Source organism: Cinclus cinclus, chromosome 1, assembly GCF_963662255.1.
Source record: "Cinclus cinclus chromosome 1, bCinCin1.1, whole genome shotgun sequence".
Classification (NCBI taxonomy): Eukaryota; Metazoa; Chordata; class Aves; order Passeriformes; family Cinclidae; genus Cinclus; species Cinclus cinclus.
The window spans coordinates 53,654,423-53,672,425 of NC_085046.1; the positions used below are offsets into that span (position 1 = coordinate 53,654,423).

Here is an 18,003-nt window from a genome sequence, read left to right on the forward strand (position 1 = left end):
CCTTTAGACAGAGGTTCTGCCAGCGCAGCAGTACCTTTGTGTAGCTAACATTATACCAGTTACCTCAGCAAAGTAAGGATCTATACAGAGTCTTTTATTCAAGCAAGTTATTTCAGAAGTGACAAACACCACCACCCTTTACAGGAAAAAAATTATATTATTGTGCTGGTAGGAAGACCAAATGTAGCCCCAGCCAGGGAGAAGTTTGTTTAAGCAAACAAAGCTTCCATCCAGCCTCAAGGGCTGCCTTGAACCCTAAACCAGGTGCAGCATCAGGTCTTGCCCTTTCCTTATTTGAAAGGATAAAGATGCATACCAGTAGAGCAGATCTTCTGTTTTTAAATTACTGTGCTTTGCTATTTTGCAATCTTATAGTTTACACTTTTATTCCTAACTTTTGCTGTTTGCTAAATTCCTTAAAATTTGTTGACATATTCTGGCCCAGATATAGCTACAACATGTTTGGTTTTTTATTGCCCTGAGTTTTGGTTTTTTTTACCCTTTGGCATATTTTCTCTTCCCAAACTTACATCAATAATACAAAAAATCATCCATTTAAAATGAAAATTGTTTTGAAATGACATGCTTAATAAAAGTATTCTACATCCAGTAGTCTTTACAGATGTGAAATAATTGCTGAAGCTAATATGAACCAGCAATGGCTGCATTTTCCAACAGCTCTGAGCTATATATACCATGCATATTATCTCATAATAGTTTGTTTGGTACTAAACCAAAGAATGGCCTCGCTGGATTGCAGATTAAATGCTGTCTCATATTCAGTAAAACAAAAATGTTTTTTCTGCAAGAAAGAATACATCACCGTAAATGTTGAAACTCCAAATGTTGAAGACCACGTGAAATAATAATCCACTAGGAGATGGAAGGGGATTTGTAACCAAATTGGACTTTATTTAATAATTTCAAGTTATTGCCTTGATGAGTCATAGAAATTTTCATCAAATGGATATTCATCTGGCACTGATATATCTGAATATATTAAATAAAAGCTCTCTGTTCATCAAATATGAAATTTGAAACTGGTGTTTAACCAGGAAATATCTATATATTATGTCATCCAGGACCATGAAAGTGTCACCAGCGCAAACTTTGTCCTTTCGTATATTTTAATTTATGTAAAAAAACCTGAATGTGTCCTAAAGCAACTACTTTCATTCAAAATGGGTTTTGTTAGTAATTTATACAAAACAGATTCCCCTCATAAACACAATAGAATTTTAAATTTCACAGGTGTGGTACACTTCTAAGACAGAAGTAATCAAATACATGTGTAAGAGCTTGAATCACATGCAGGTTTCTGTACACCATACCATGATTTAAAAACATTATTCTACTGTTCTTGGGTTTGTACAATCAGCAAAAACAACACTAGCACAAATGCAGTTGTTTATGCTAATAATTTTACAATATTGCAGAAGTTACAGCTTCATTTCAAGGCTCGGAGTATCACTCAGAAGCATTTCAAAGTTATTACCATTAAGTGATACCAGGGAGAAAAAGAGGGGGGAAAAAAGCAAGTTGTTCATATTTCTTTATAGGCAGGAATATATACTGCTATTGAATTATATATTTTTGTATATGTCATATACAGGACAAAATTTTAGCACCCTGTTATTAAAATGCTTTCTAAAGAACTGTAAGTATGTATACCTCTATACAAATATGTACACCTCAACACTAAACACCTCAGTCATGTATGTACATGCTTTTATGCTGCTGCTCAGATTCATTACAATTTATCTGCTGCCTCAGCTGATGCCTCTAAGGCCATCATGCAAGAACATTCAATGTTTTCTTTATCAATGGGGCATTTCCAAAGAGCACTGTTGCACTGATGATGTTATGCTGATTATCTATAGCTACTGCAGTTAAATGCAGAACCAACACCATCTGTTATAATTTTTCCTTTTTTTTCATTTACAGTTTATAAGAGTGGCCTTTTCTATTTTATTCTCAAAAAAAAAAAAATCAAACCAGGCCCTACTCTACTAATTCAACTGAACTTATTACTTTAACCCATTAATTCCAAGTTATCCAGTCAGCAAATAATTTAAGTTTTCCTAAAAAGAAAAAAAAAGCATGAAATTTGTTTTCTTGTTTCTTCTTTTTCTTTGACCACTTTTCTACATGTTGGCTGAAACAAGGTTTTCTACTTTTGTTCAGACTTATTTTTGTGAAATTTTAAATATTAAAAAAACATTTTACTATTGATAATACTTTGCTACTTTAAAAGAACTTTCAAACAAGCATACAACATGACTTTACAGCCACTTGAGTAAGTGTTCACTGCAACAACAAAAAGCACATTTGTTTTTTTTTTTTTGAGTCGTTGACTACTTAAGGGTTTGAAGCTATACTGTCCCTCTACATGTCAAAAAATGGTTTTGAGAAACTAAGGAAATACCACATAAACAATTCCAAATAAAGGAAAATAAGCAAATTTTAGCATGTTTATTTTAATAATGCAAAAGAGTGACTAGGTATGAATTAATTAGGTTAGAAGCCCCCACTGAACAGACAAAGCTGTTACTGACAAGGACTGAATGATTCCTATGATTACATTACCTCAAGTCTTGGTGAGGTGATGCAAACATCTGGTTTTCCAGTGTAGATCTTAACACAATCTTTTAATAAAATCCGTCTTCATAATAGCCACTGAGGAGTATTACTTTCATAATATAACTTGCACACAATTATTCAGTATAACATTTATTCTGGTATTCGTATACCATTGCAAAGCTGTACAAAAGTCCTGTGTTTTTCAATCTTTCTATAATTTTTTCTTTATCCATGTTGTACTAACACCTTCCCCTTTCTAACCATTTTTATACCCTTTTAATTTTGATTGGTATATTTGGATGTGTGCATAAAGTTTCTGGCATTGTATTGGAAGTATTAACCTCTATTCTACAGACACAATGTTATATTTACTTATACTACAATTACTGTGGTCAGTCATTGCTTAGTGCATATGTGCATTATATATTCGAAGGCATGTGGCTGTAAGGACTGCACCCAATTTCATGTGTTCTCATGTTTTGAGATGGGGAATCCTATGAGTACATACCAATAACACAGCAGAAATGGACAGTCTCAGAAAACTAGACACAAGATATTTCAGCATACTCAGTCCAAAAATGCTTGGTTTTGGCTTTTTTCCCCTAATAAAAAGGGCAACTCTGGTAACAATAATTACCAGAAGTACAAACTTCTGATGTTTGCCATTGTTCTTAGCAGAAAACAAGACTCTTGGCAGAATATCAACCCTACAACAGAGTTGTGTCCAGATCACGTGTGGTTAGCTTTCAACAACCTATTCAAACATGAACAGTTGACACTTGGTACAGAAACTTTATTAATTCCTTGTTTATCTAGAACATGCAAGTACTGTACTCACAAGATCTGCATTACTGTTTCTAGAGTACCAGGAGCACCACCACAGAACCGTATCTAGCATCTATAATGCATGGAACAGACTTGTAACACTACCACACTTGAAAAGGGACATTTGGGGACCACATTCCCTGCATCTGTAGGTGATTCAGGACAGCTTAATTAAATACTTATTTGACCAGCATTTTTCTGAGGTGAAGATACATGTTCTGTGTACCTCTGGAACCCAGAAACTGAACTGCTGATATGCTTCCTGCACTGCCACAACTACTAAAGATCTTGGGTGTCAGTGGGAATAGGAAGCACATAAAGGTTTTCCAGAAACACATGGCATCTGTCTGCCTATTTGCAGGCAGAATGATTGAAAATTACACAGCTTTGCCAGATTTATCTAGACAGCTTCATAATTCCAACTTTTACAAAGGGAATATCAATATCCAAGCATCAGTAAGACTTCCCACTGCTAGGTATGGTTTGATCATCCAACTGTCAACAATGTTGACAATGTTCAAGAGCTACCACAGCTCTTGAAGTGACTACAAGTGGCCATTAACAGGTTAGCATACATTGCCAATTTATTCACTGGAGATTTAGGATTTTTCTTTATTTCTTTACTTTTCTGTTTCTTGAGCATTTTTCTTCACAAGGAGTGAGATACCTGAATTATAGAAGCCTATTATTTTCTTAGATTCTTGGAGATGGGACCTCTTGTTGGACTCAGGAGGGTTTGCATAACATACGTGTTAACATAGGCTGACTTGCTCCATGCAGCAGCTAGTTTTGGTATGTGGCACAAAGATTCTATGAATTTGTAAGTTGTGCACTATACCTCATGCCCTGTGATATGCATGAGACCAGAAACAGCAGCAGCAATGGAGTCATATCCACCTCTCTGAACCACTGGACCAGTCTGACCATAACCTAAAAGAAAAACAGAACAATTAGTAATTCAATCAAGGACAAGTACAACATAAACTATTACCGCTCCTCATCTTTTGCTAACAAGTTGTCCAGATTGTATAACCAATGAATGCTACTGTATTCTACTTATTCCTGCCTATTTTTAAGCACAAAGTTAGATTTATCTTCTGTGGGTTGAGAATGTGTTTGATCTTAATTCTAGACAGACTTGTATCCCTGCTATGTTTCATTCCTTTCAGATAAAATTTCCTTTTGAATATGCTGTGTCAGCTGAGGTTGGACTCAGATGTTATTTTCAGAGAATCTACAGTATCTCTACAGGCCTACAGTTGCTGTCCAACAGAGCCCATCTTGCCTGTGTTACCTCCACTTTGCCATAAGGATACCTTGAATATCCCAAACAATACTAAAATCATGACACTATGGTTCGGAGACATAAATTGTTCCCCCCTCATTTCTGTTACTTTATTCCATATTTAAACAGAGCTACCTTCAAAACAAGATATTGTTTACAAGAGATGGCAAGGCTTCAGCAAGTGCATACAATCTGTTTTGCAAAGAGCTAGCTTCAATGAAATCCAAAATACTGAGAATTTTTTCTGAACTACCTAAATACAGTTTTGTTCAGCTGTAGAAATAACTTAAAATAAACAGCTGTAGCCAGAAGGATGCTGTCTTACTTTTCTTTGCTATAGTCATCATGTGCTTCCAACAACAAATGCAAAATCTTCCAGTTGAGGAGGTCTTGCACAAGCAGCAGAGGAGCTCACTGGAACCAGTGACCACCAGCACAGAGGGTAGAAGTCAACAGGGAAGGAGCAACATATTTGATTGATCATTTCAATTAGTTCTAGTAATGGCAAAGCCCTCAATAAACAGATTTAAGCACTTGTCTTCCTCAAAGAGGAAACACATTCAAAGCTATTCTTGTGCTTTCTTTTCTGATATCACTAAGAGATATCTGTAGGAGCAGTTACAAGATACTTGTCACAGACAAGAGTCCTAATTTTAGTTTCAAAACAACATTTCTGTTTAATTCTTACCTGTGAGAACAGACAAGAATTACACCATATCAACATCTACTGCAAGGTAAAAATTCCTGAATCTCCTAGATTCATTTTTATAATTTGCCTGGAAAAATCTTCTCTATATACAGGCAGTCTGTTCAGTAGACATGGCAGTCTAAACATTGGCTTTGTGAATTAAAGAAGATAATTAAAAATCATTTTTCATTTAGGTAATCTACCTCAGTTCCTCCACTTGGACTGATGCTGTTATGTGCATAATTCATAGATTACTCCTAATATATAGTACAAGAGGATTATGATGACTGAAAAGTGGAGTTAAAGCACTTTGTTACTCCAATTAATAAATCATAAGAAGCAAAACAATATCCACTTACCACACAGATTCCCTCATTATACCACAAACAATCTCAATTGCCTGATCTTTTGCTGGAGACAGATCTACATTGTGCAAAGCTGTAGGGGAACTCAAGTCCTACACTCAGTGCCACAGGGAGTATCAGAATAGTACAGCCAATTCAGTGACTTTATCAGTGTAGCTTCAAAACAAACATTTTGCAAGAAAAAAGTCAACACTTTTCTTATGGTCAAATTTGTGTCGCTACTCACAGGGGAGAAGGAAAAAATCTACCAGTTTACCCAGCTTTATTTGAAATCTGACAACAGCTGACTTTGAGATCCCAAAGAGAACTCATTTCATGTCCTTTCATATTTACACTCTTAAATTTACAGCAAAGAACAGTGTATTCACATATAAGAGGACAAGCAAATAAAATATACTGGATCCACCCAAAAATGTTCCAAAGAGCTCTAATTAGGCATATACCATTATGTCATTGGAATGAACTGTAGAATTAAAACCAGTTAAGTGTGTGGGGCCACTTCAAAAACAAAATCTTGCTCAATAAAAAAAGTACTCAAAACAACTTTAATTGAATAGTGAAAAGCATATTGAAGTAAGTGAGAAACTACGTACTGGCCTCAATTACTAACAAAGAAAAGACATCTCAACACATCTACTCACACAAATGTTTTCATAAACAGCAAACATCTGAAAATTGAACATTTAGTATGCAGACAAAACAACTATACAACACTTTGTAATGCTCTTTGGTAAGGACAAACATCCATCCCTCAAACACTGAATTCAGGAAAGGTGACAGGCAACAAGATCTCCATTTTTCTAGAGGAGTTTCACAAACAAAATTTTTAACTACTTTTCAGACATTGCAACAGCCAGGTTCCAAAATAAAAGGTATTATTTAACGGCTTTCTGATTAAGATGTGAATTTGTATGGAGTGTTTAATTAGTCTTCATAGGTCAAAATAGATTAAAAAGAAAAAACTACTTAATTCTGCTTGTGATCTGAATTCTGAGTCGACAAAGATAGTGTGGGCACAAAATCTGTTGTCACTGGAAGTGGTTTGCCCCAAGAACTATTGATATAGAAGATCCCTGGAGGAAGGAGTTAAGTGAGAAACAGCTATTACTAAAAATGAAAGATCTCATTATCCAGACAAAAATGAAAGGCTGAACATTATTTTCATGGTCAATGGAGCAACCCAGTACAGATGTTTTAGAAATAACTATCAACAAACAAACAAACAAATACAAAAACCTTGAAGAAGAGACCAAAATTACATTTAAAAATATTCAGCCTGGTACACAGATTTTACAGCAACTGTAATATATACATATACATACATATGTACATATATACACAAAATATAAAATAACTCCCTAATGATAAAAATGCCACCTAAACCTTATATTTGCCCAAATACCCTGTGTTCTCTGATACTTAATTCAGTGTGAAAAGCATAGATTTGCAGTTACACTCTCAAAATTAAATATAGGCTCCAGTTATATAAAATGTAATTAGTGGTTTAAAGTTTAGGTAGAGTGAAAAACACTTTAGGGTGAAAAGATAATCGCAGTTCAGTAAAGAGAGATTTAACAGTGATGGTATCAGAAGGTAAGATAAGACAGCTGATTACACTCCGGCTCCCCTTTGGTGGAGCTTATCACCGTTATCTACAGTTAATATTTAAATAGACTCTACAAGTAAAGAATTTATTTCAGACACACAAGTCCAGCATAGGTATTCTTTGGAGAAAAGATTTCAGAGAGATAAAAAAATAAAAATTTTAATTTAATAAAACTGAGTCCTTTGTAAATCATTTCAGCTTGACAGGCAACTGCCTCGATTCTAAATCTCATGTAAAGATTTAGATTTGTATAAAACAGAATCTGCAAGGAGCAAAAGTTGCATCACCCTAAGCCCTTATTCAACTCCCAAAATCCCCATTCTATACCTTGCAGTAGGAAGACATGATTTCTTCTGATACCTGTCACATCTTCATGTGTGTAGAATTCAAAATCACTGCAGTAGGAGCCGGTGTTCTCTACTGCAAAATGTACATCAGTTTCACAATCAAACCGAGTACAAGACAATAACCTCCAGCTAGATCTCTAAGTGCTTCCTAAAAATTGTCATTGTCAAAGCATTATTTAATCTGCATAACAATCTTTTGAAATTGCCAGAAACAGAGAATCTCACAGAATCACAGAACGGGTGGGGTTGAAAGAGACCACAATGGGTCATATGGTGCAACCTCCCTGCTCAAGCAGGGTCATCCCAGAGCACATGGCACAGGATTGTGTCCAGATGGTGTTTGAGTATCCTCAGTGAGGGAGACTCCCCACCCTTTCTGGGCAATCTTTTCCAGTGCTTGGTCACCAGCACAGTAAAAAATTTGTTCCTTGTATTCAGGGGGAATTTCCTGTGTATGAATTTCTTCCCATTGCCTCAAGTGTTGCTTGGCACTATCAAGAGCCTGGCTCCATGCTCTTGACACCCTCCCTTCAGGTGCTTAGAGACATTGATGAAGTTCCCTCTCAATCGTCTCTTCTTGAGGCTGAATAGGCCCAGTTCCCACAGCCTGTCCTTGTAAGAGAGATGCTCCAGTCCCTCCAAAGGTGCCACTGCAGGAGTTCCACATCACCCTTGTCCTGAGGAGCCCAGAACTGGACACAGCACTCCAGATGTGGCTTCACCTGGGCTGAGGAGAGGGTCAGCATCACCTCCCTCCACCTGCTGGCAATGCTCTTCCCAATGCTCCCAAGGAGACCACTGGCTGCCTTGGCCACAAGGGCTCACTGCTGGCTCATGGACAGCTTGTTGTCCATCAGGACCCACAGGTCCTTCTCTGCAGACCTGATTTCCAACAGTTTGGTCCCCAGCCTGTGCTGGTGCAGGGGTTATTCTTCCCCAGGTGCAGGACCCTGCAATTGCCTTTGTTGAATTTCAGGCACTGCTTTCTGGCCATCTCTGTCTTCCTGTTTTTCTCTCCCACCTCTCTCAAAGCCCTTTTGAAGATCATTTTGAAGCTCTCTGGGGTGTCAGCCCTTCCTCCCAGCTTTGTGTCATCAGTGAACTTGATGAGGAGGCATCTCCCCCTTCACCGAGTCACTGATGAACAAATGAAACAACACTGGACTGAGTACTAAGCCTTGGAGGACACCACTAATGACAGCCCCCACTACTGACAGCCCCTACTAGTGACCCCCTGCCACTGATTACAACCACTAAAGGACTATTAGCTCATTCAGCACAGGTCACACCTAACTCTTCCTGTTCTGACCCTGCAGCCAAATCTCTCTTCTGCATAAGAAAGTGTAGAAACCTTTACTCTTTGAAGTTTTTTCTGAGCAAGAAAAATTAACTGGCTATGAGAATTATGAAAGAACTGGCTCTGTCTGCTTTGTGTCAGCTTAAGGGAAACATGGGCCTTTACTGGAGGCATTTACAAAACTTTCCACAAGCAATCCTGCACCCTTAGCTCAAACAAGAAGGAAGAAAGAGACTTTAACCAATTGGAAAGTTCTGAAAAACAGAGGGTGCTAAATAGATCCAGTAAAGAAAAATTTGAGCATGAGAAGTTTTAAAGAATTTTCTTAAACAAGGTCTCCACTATCACTCTTTACTAGTCCGTAGCATTACGTGGCATATGAATATTCAAAATGGGACATGCTTAATGTAGCATAAAAAAAATCAGTATCTCTCTTTTCCTGTGTCTACTTTTCTTTTAATATTTGGGTAAATATGACAATTAAACTTTTATAAAATAACATGGTTAATATGTAATAATACAGTTCACAGCTGTTCTAAAAAGTCTCTAGGTGTTGATGGCCAAACCTTTGATATGGAGCAACAAGAGAAGACTTAAGGTACCTAAAAATATTTAGAAAACTGAAAAACAATCATGTCAAGACAAACAGTAAATGATAATAGCATTAAGATACTTATCACTTGCTGGAGGCATTGCAGAAGTAACTTTATGCAAGACACTAATTGCAGCTGACTGAAGATTTGGTAAAATTAATTGAAGCACATAAATTTCCTATGTATACTGGCAATATGTACGCATTCCAATTAAATCTAAGAGTGAGATTGCTGTTATTATCCAATTAAATTACATTGGTATTAATACACCACAATTCCTGACAAATGGAAAGACTGAAAGTATTTCTTTCTCCCAGATTTTTTTTGTTAAAACAGACACACACTTAAAAAAAAAAACAACATTCTTCAATGGGAAATAAATCTTAGCTACTTTTCTACAGTTGGTGTGACATTCCTCCATAATGAAAGGAGACCAGTTATTCTGAAACATGGAAGTTACTTCTAACACAACAAAGCTTGTAATTCTGGGCTTAGTGTGCAGGAGCCATGTGATGGCACTCAAGGATTGGATCATAGTACAGGAAAAATTATAATACTTTTAGGCATTGTATGGACAAAAGTTTTGGGGAAAAAATAACATGTCATAACAAACTACTGTTAGTTTATCCACTTTTAAATGGTCAATATATTTATCACATAAGAGAGACATAATTTGTTTTACAATCTACTCTAAATGATTCTGTTCTGAGAAACAGAAATAAATATTATGAAGCAAGAAAGGTCAGGCTGAAGATTATGAAAAAAAGTAATGACAGTAAAAGTTGCTGGACTTCTGAGCAGTGTTACTACCCAAATTGCCAAATGTTCAAAATGTCACGTTAAATTCAAAAATGCAAGCAAAAAAAAAAAACAAACTCAAACCTGTTTCCAGAAAGAACTCTGTTAGGAAAAACAGACTAATGTGCTCTTACAGGTTTAGCTTTCTAATACTTTGTCAACTACACCAGAGCTTTATTTCATTTTTGCCAGATGACAGTGGAATTTTTAGAGACATTCTTCACAAATTTTCAGAAAGCAGGCAAACCAATGAAACAACTTTGTCCCAGACCAAGTTGCATGTGTCTGTAGATTCTATGTTATTCCAAGATGTGTACAGAACACACATTTGGACACCCTATTTCCTTGCCTAGGAGTTACTGATGATACAATGACAGAATTCTTAATGTGTAAAAACAATTCATTTTGGCTAGGAGCTGCCTGAAAGCATCTGGGAAAAACAGGCACTACTGTGTTGCAATACCATCATTTTAGAGATAATCACTTTAAAATAAGTATTTTTACATAGGTTAGTTTAGATTAATTTGGGATTTTTATGAAGATTAACAAAAATGTTTCTACATTTCTCAGCTTATTGTGCATTTGATTTGTATTACATGAAATTTAACAGCACAAGATAGTGGATCACAAACAATTTTCACCTTCAAAAAAACAACTAAGAAGTAAAATTACTAAATGCACAGAAACTGGAAAGGGGGCACAAAAACTCATTCAACATCTGAAGCTGCTATTCTCACTTCTTCAATACAATGTGCTTTCAAGCTAATGATAGCCTCATAATTAACTCTACGGGACAGCCTGAGTATGATTTTCTGTGTCATAAAAAGAAAGGTCAGCATTTCTCATTATGACCTGTGTTCAAAATACTTGTATCACATGCAAGAGAAAACCAAAAGCCATAATTTCTGCACTTCTTCATCATTTGATAACATGATTAAACTTTTTAAGGCCAAATATAAAACACATTGTACTAAAAGGACAGGAAAAACCAACAAGGAGACATGTTGTCAACACAGACCAATTCCCTGTAGTTCAATTCCCAGATGACAAATGACATTACAAAGTCAGGCTGTATAAGATATTCTGAGCAAAACTTTGAAAAATATGTTCAACATAGGCATTTCTACAAATAGGAACTAAACATTGTCACAAATTCAATCCAGATAGATGGCTATCCCTGCTGAATAACAAATTAATGAGAAACACCTTTTGGCTTGTTCTACTGCCAAAAGAAAATATTCAATTAAAGACAGCTTACATCTTTACTTAATAAAGATTAATGAAACAAGCAGAAGAACACAAGCAATTCTCTGCGATGACAAAAGCCCAAGTCCAACAGACTCATTGTATGAAACTTTGCACTGTCAGAGCTGCCAAATGCGTTAGCAAAACGAGTAACGACTCTCGGAAAATGCTTGCCATGTGTTGGTCAGAAGGAAAGGAAGTAAAACTTCCTGAATAGGCAGGCTTACAGGAGATCAGAACAGATAGAAGAAAGGTGAAGTCAGAGAAAACTGTCAAGAGAGATGAAAGGATGTTTAAAAAAAAAAATAAGCCTCAAGTCAGCAAGCATAAAATCTGACCAATCTGATAAAAACATTTCATTTCCCAATTGATGATTGCAAATGCGTACAGTATTTATTGCTTTTACACATGTTGATATAGATATTCTAACCCTGTCTTTTGAACAAAATCAGTTGTTGGAAGGCATAGATGTAACAAAATTGTTAAACACAAAATTCTATGCTAAGATATAGCCATTGAAAGACTAGAAGAGGACCAACAACAGCCTCTGCCAGTTGTTCAACTCCATTCAATTTTCATGTGACCTGGGTACCCAGCCTCACACAACTCCTCTTAAGGCACCAACCACACTTCTGGGACACAGCCACAGATCATTTCACAGAACACGAGTTTTGCTTTCAAAAGGCTTTTAATCAGCCAGCAAACTTCTAGGTGCCATATTTTCTAGCTTTATAACATGCCAAATGTAAGTTACAAGAAAGCAGTACTTCCCTCCATAGCTCAAACTGCAATTACCCAAGAGATGCTAACACCTTCTTTTAATAAGTCAGTGAAAATGTTGGTTGAGTCTCTCTAAATTTCAAGGCAGAAGCAGCTTCCCAGTCTAAGTGGGGTCACTCTTCTGCATGATCAAAGAAATTAAATGTGTCATGATAACCATTTCAGAAAACAAAATTTCAATTGAAAGCTTTTAGATGACTGAGATTAGGTACTCAAACTTTACTCCCCACCTTAAAGGAGGCTAACAGACAACCAAATTCCCCATTGCTACTCTGGGTTTACACAAATATTCCCAGCTGAGCACACTTAAAAGTAACAAATCACTCCTTGTTCCATGCTTGGTACAGATACAGCTGATATTAAGACTACAAATATTTATATAGTGAAAGCCAATATTAAAAAAGTGAATTACTCTCAGCAATGTAGCCATGGCATTTCCCCAGAACATCCAGTTTGCAAAACTTGCACAGAAATTAGTTAAATACTTAGGCAAGCTGTCTGCCCTAACCTCTGTGTGTCCTTACCTACTTTACTAGGATCTCTCTACCCACTCAGATCTGCCACGCTATTAGGAGCAAGGTAAGGGGGCAAATATTTGTGAGAGATATCTGGCTATTCTGGAAATCAGTCTGGAGTCAACAGAAAGACACCACATTTCAGATCAACAGATACTAATAATGTTACTACTTCTTATAGTGAAAAACACCACATAAAATTAAGAAGTACCTGCAAGGTGTATTTTCTATGAATATTTATGATGCTATAGCCAAGCAGTTTAGCGTTAGGATATCCTCAGAGAAGTCTTCTGATAAGGACATCATTATCTGTGTCCCCATGACAGAAATGTAAGGCAATTACTTAACTACGTAATTATTTCTCATCTGAAACAGGTGATGTACTTTTTAAAGTGGATATTACCTGAACAGACACCCATTTGTTGTGACTGTACATAGTTATGTTGACAGAAAATTCTGCACAGCATTGTCCAGGGAAGGAGCTGACCTTGAGCAAACACTTCCCCTGGGGGTTGCATGTCCATGGTTTATAATGCATACTATGACCCTGATTTCTCCCTTTAAGATCAAATATATAGTGCCTCAGGGACAGAAGTTGGAAAAGCATATCAAATGAACTCAAAATCAGTATGTAACTGTTTTTTAAACTTTCCAAAAATTTCCTCAAAAATTTTCAAAACAAATCTATACAATTTAATTCCCAAAGAGTATTAAGTCATATGGAATGCAATATAATCTTAGAATTCCAGGCTGTCATGTCAACCTTTTCAATAACCTCAGTGATACTTTTCACTCCTGATTTTAATTCTCTTTAGTCTACACACAAAATATTTACAAAATATGTAAACAGAGGAGATATGATAAAATATATGGTCTGGAAAAAAAATATTTACTCTTTTCAGTTTTAATCTTAAAAGTTCAATTTATTAATAAATTAATTCCCATAGATTTTAAGATCATTATTTTAATTAGACAGAAATAAAAAAACTGACAGACAATCATATATGTTCTGAGCAGGCACATAATACTTAGCACCCCTTCTTATTGCACAAATAATATAATTTTATATGAATAAGCAACTTGTAGTTGCAGTTCCATAAAACAATTTTAGAAGATGTAGTCTCTTTAAAAGAGGTTACAAAATTTTGGCCTCCTATTTTCCTCTTGAAATGGTGGTCAGGTGACTGTAAGACACGATCACAATGGCACTAGGTATCTTTATCCTGACTTTGCAGTACCCACAAGGATTCCACTGGAAAAGAAACCAAACTTTTTTGTTAGAAAGCTTTTCTAAATGTTAAATAGGACTTTTTTTTTTTTTCAGAAATTTTAACAATTACTTCTTGATCTATGTATAACAGATTTTTCTTTTCTCTTTACAAGAGCTCTTACTTACAAGAAGACTTATCCACAAACCTCATTACATCCTTATTTCACAGAAACATGCTGTACTTCCTGTGTTTAAGTTTTCTCTACAAGACAACTTGCAGATCAATGGGTTTAGCTGTTGGCATAAACATTGGGATACAAAATGCTGTTAATGATCAGGTACATGGAAAAGTGGTAGATGCTAACACTATTTTGGTTTCTCAAAAATGATGAAAACCAGGCTATTTTTCAATAGTTTGTGTCTTCTACACCCAAGACTATTTTCTTTCTGTTTGCTAGCTACTGACAGTGTTGTGTTTTATAACAGTACTCAAAAAACACAAGTAATGAAAACCATATGCTTACTTGGAAAACATTTTCAGGTCAACAGCAGCTACTTACAGTCTTCCTACAAATCTAACAACACTCACAGAAAATACCGTGAAAGGGCACAACAAAGACATTGGATCTTTTCACCATTTTAATTTAGTTATACTTGCTTCTTTGGTGAAATCTCAAAACCTCACCATTTGAAACAATGAAACAAACCAAACTGTGGCAATCTTCATGAAGCAAGTCCATCAAGGAAAAATCAAGGAAAACCAAGCAAGGCAAGATCTTTTTTCCAAGCAAGGAAAAAAGAATAACAAAACAAGATAAAGCAGATAAGAACGCTATTAGACAGGAGATTCCCTTAAAAAATAATTCATTTGGAAATGAGCAATTTTTAGTAATAACAAAATATTTCATGACCTTTTCATGATCAAAGTCTTCCTTTTAGACTATTAGAACTCAAACACAATAAATACTGCTTTACAAAAGCCTGCTGCGTGGCTCCTGAAGATGCCTAAAATCTTCCAGCTTTATTTCTGTTAACTTAGCTAGGCACCAGTCCAAGCATAATAGCTACTGAAAAATAAACATTAAACCATCAGTGTCTTCACAGTTGTACTATGCTGTTCATATCCAGGATTGCCAGTGTCTAATCTGGTTTCATTCACTGTAAACGAACCCAGTGTTAAATCTCACAAGCTCTCTGTCTGATACTGTATTCTTCATCAGGATAGATTCCAAAATTCTGAAGTTTGCAGTTTTATACAAAATACTGCTACTTGGATGGAAAAACAAGCACGAGTGAGAAGGCATAAGAAAAACATTGCTTTCATGCACTGTTGAAAGAGAATACTTAATATTAAAGCAAGGAAGAATTATGACTGGTTCATTAAGCTTTTTATATGCTTTACATTGAAGAAAGAATAGGAACACAGTGTTTCAGAAAAGCACTCATTTTCAACTGTTTCTTGTTCCTAAACTCACAGTATTTTGGACATTCAGGCTATGTGTAACTGAAAAAAATAATAGTGGAAAAAACAGCTAAGGCCTCCTGCTAGGACCCTAAATGCCAGTACAAAAGGGTAGCTCAATCATTAACAGGGGGAAAAAAATAATGCACTCTAGCTGGTGATGGTGTGTTGATAACAGAAGTAGCACAAAGTCAGACTTAGTGTCACTCAGCTAAAACACCCACTTTCCTGAAGGTGTGCAGCACATTGGAATCCTGCAAGGATATCAATCCAAACAACAGGAAAGGGATTCTGTCAGCTCCCCTATATTTCTCAGCAACACTTTTTTTGATTTGTCACCTCTCAGTCTCCATTCTTTTCATACTTGTTTGTGTTACTGATACATTTCAGAAGTTTGGTCTGTGTCAATTCCAGAGCCTTTTATTACTTTAGAAGTACTGTCAAAACCCTGCGAACATAGGGCAAATGCAGCTTTCCAGACCGAATTGCACTTCATACTAGAATGCAAAACCATTTACAGAGAAGCATCTCCAAGAAGAACAATTTTACCAGCAAAAGAAAAGTTTTGTCAATATAGTAACTTGTTTGTTAATGGCTTCTGCCAAAACAACTAAACCAGTCAGCGTTAGCACCTCTTCACAGTCCTGTCCAACACAGCTGTGTTGACAGAAGCCTGTTGTATAGAAAACAGCCTCTTGCTCAGTTCCAAAAAGTTTGTCAAGCAGCTGAATTTTACAGAATCCTCTTTTGAATAGACTTGTTTAGGCCTGTTCAAATTTTGCAAGCAGTAGAGAAAAACATACAAACCCACCAGCGACAGGAATGTGCTTTAAGTAGGAAAACTTGGGTTCTGCATCTTGACACAGCATAATTACATTAATCCGGTAGAAGGAGATGTCTTGAAGTTTAGTTTTATGGCAAAACACCTCAAAAATGCAGCTTTGTAGTTATATTGCAGTCACTCTAGAATGGAATACACATTTTGTGTATGGTACACATTAAAAAACATTGTTGCCATTGCCATTAGAAAAGCATAAACACTCCAAATTCGAGTCCATTTTGTTTCTCCCCTAATTAAGGGCTACCAAGCTTAATTGTTCTGCAGCACACCTCAGTCAAATTTTAATTGTTCACATTTTATACTGCAACCTCTCAGCAACTCATGCTGTCCAAAGGGGCTGTAAAAGTGTATTTAAAGGGGTTTAAGCATAGAGCACCACAGAAATATGAAAACAAATGGAGGCTCAGGACCAGCTATCTGCATATTCTGTCTCCAGAAATTGAGAAAGACAGATGACAAGATGAAGAGACTAAGTTGAATACTACTCTTAAGCACTATCTTGGTTCCAATAGTTTACAGCTGATAGTCTTCCTGATTAAGTAGATAAAGCTAATCAATATTTCCCAAATCAACTGCTTAGGGATAAGATACACAGAAAACCTTTGCAATTTTGAGCACCTCAGGTAGACAGACACTTCGAACTTACATAATCACAACACAAGAAAAAAAATAAACCAAAAAGAAAACAGAGTATTTTGAAAAACATTACAATACTTTTAACACACAGTCAAAAATTTCAAATCCTATGAATCAGGCTTTTAAAACATATGGTTCTTAAAAAGAAATATGAAAAATATGTAAACAATAAAAGCAGAAGTAATTCAAAGTAGTCCCATTATTTGCCATCTGTTTGCAAGTCTGATTAGCAGTAGAGTCCTTGTTTCCCAGTCTTCATCACAATCATTAGGAATTTTTTCCAGTAAAAGAGGATAACAACACAAAATAAACCAACTCTTTATTAAGAAATAAATACCAAATATGTCTCTAATCCCAGTAGAGAGAAAAAAATAACGCTGGGTCTAATAGAGCTATTGAATGCTTTTCATTTTTGTCTAGAAAAACATGAGGTAAACACCTCCTTACAGATGGATCACCTTTGATACAAAGCAGCTGGATAAATTTAAGAGATCATCAAAAAGAAGCAGCAGAAATTAAGATCAAATTCTTCATACACCATCAGAAGGTACATGCTGTTTGCATAGCTGTGTTTGAGTAGAATAGTAATTGGCACCATGAGCTAAGAATAGAAATTTAAAGCTCCCATTGGTCCTCCTCATTTAATTCTGAATAAAGCAGTCAACTGTGGAAAGTTATAACAATATTTGCTTCATTTAATACATAAATACCATGCATAAAAATTAAATGTCATGTGTTTAGGATTGTAGTTCATACTCTGTATACTGAGTACTTTACCCTGGAAAGAAATACTGGCCACAAAAATGTCAATCCTAAGGCATCAGACTGTTTTGGAATGAGTCTTGTGCCAAGCACAAGGAGGTTTGAGACTGCACATGTTATCTTCTACAAGACACAGTAAAGGAAAGGCACAAAACTGTCTAAACACGT

At 36.0% G+C, this 18,003-nt stretch overlaps 1 protein-coding gene across 1 annotated transcript in view; it reads right to left on the reverse strand.

The window, feature by feature from the left end:
• SUGCT (succinyl-CoA:glutarate-CoA transferase) overlaps positions 1–18,003 on the reverse strand; it is a 317,243-nt gene that overhangs the window by 274,308 nt on the left and 24,932 nt on the right. Inside the window, exon 7 of the mRNA XM_062498088.1 lies at positions 4,244–4,335. Coding sequence (XP_062354072.1) covers positions 4,244–4,335 — 92 coding nt within the window. The remainder of the gene's footprint in view (positions 1–4,243; positions 4,336–18,003) is intronic.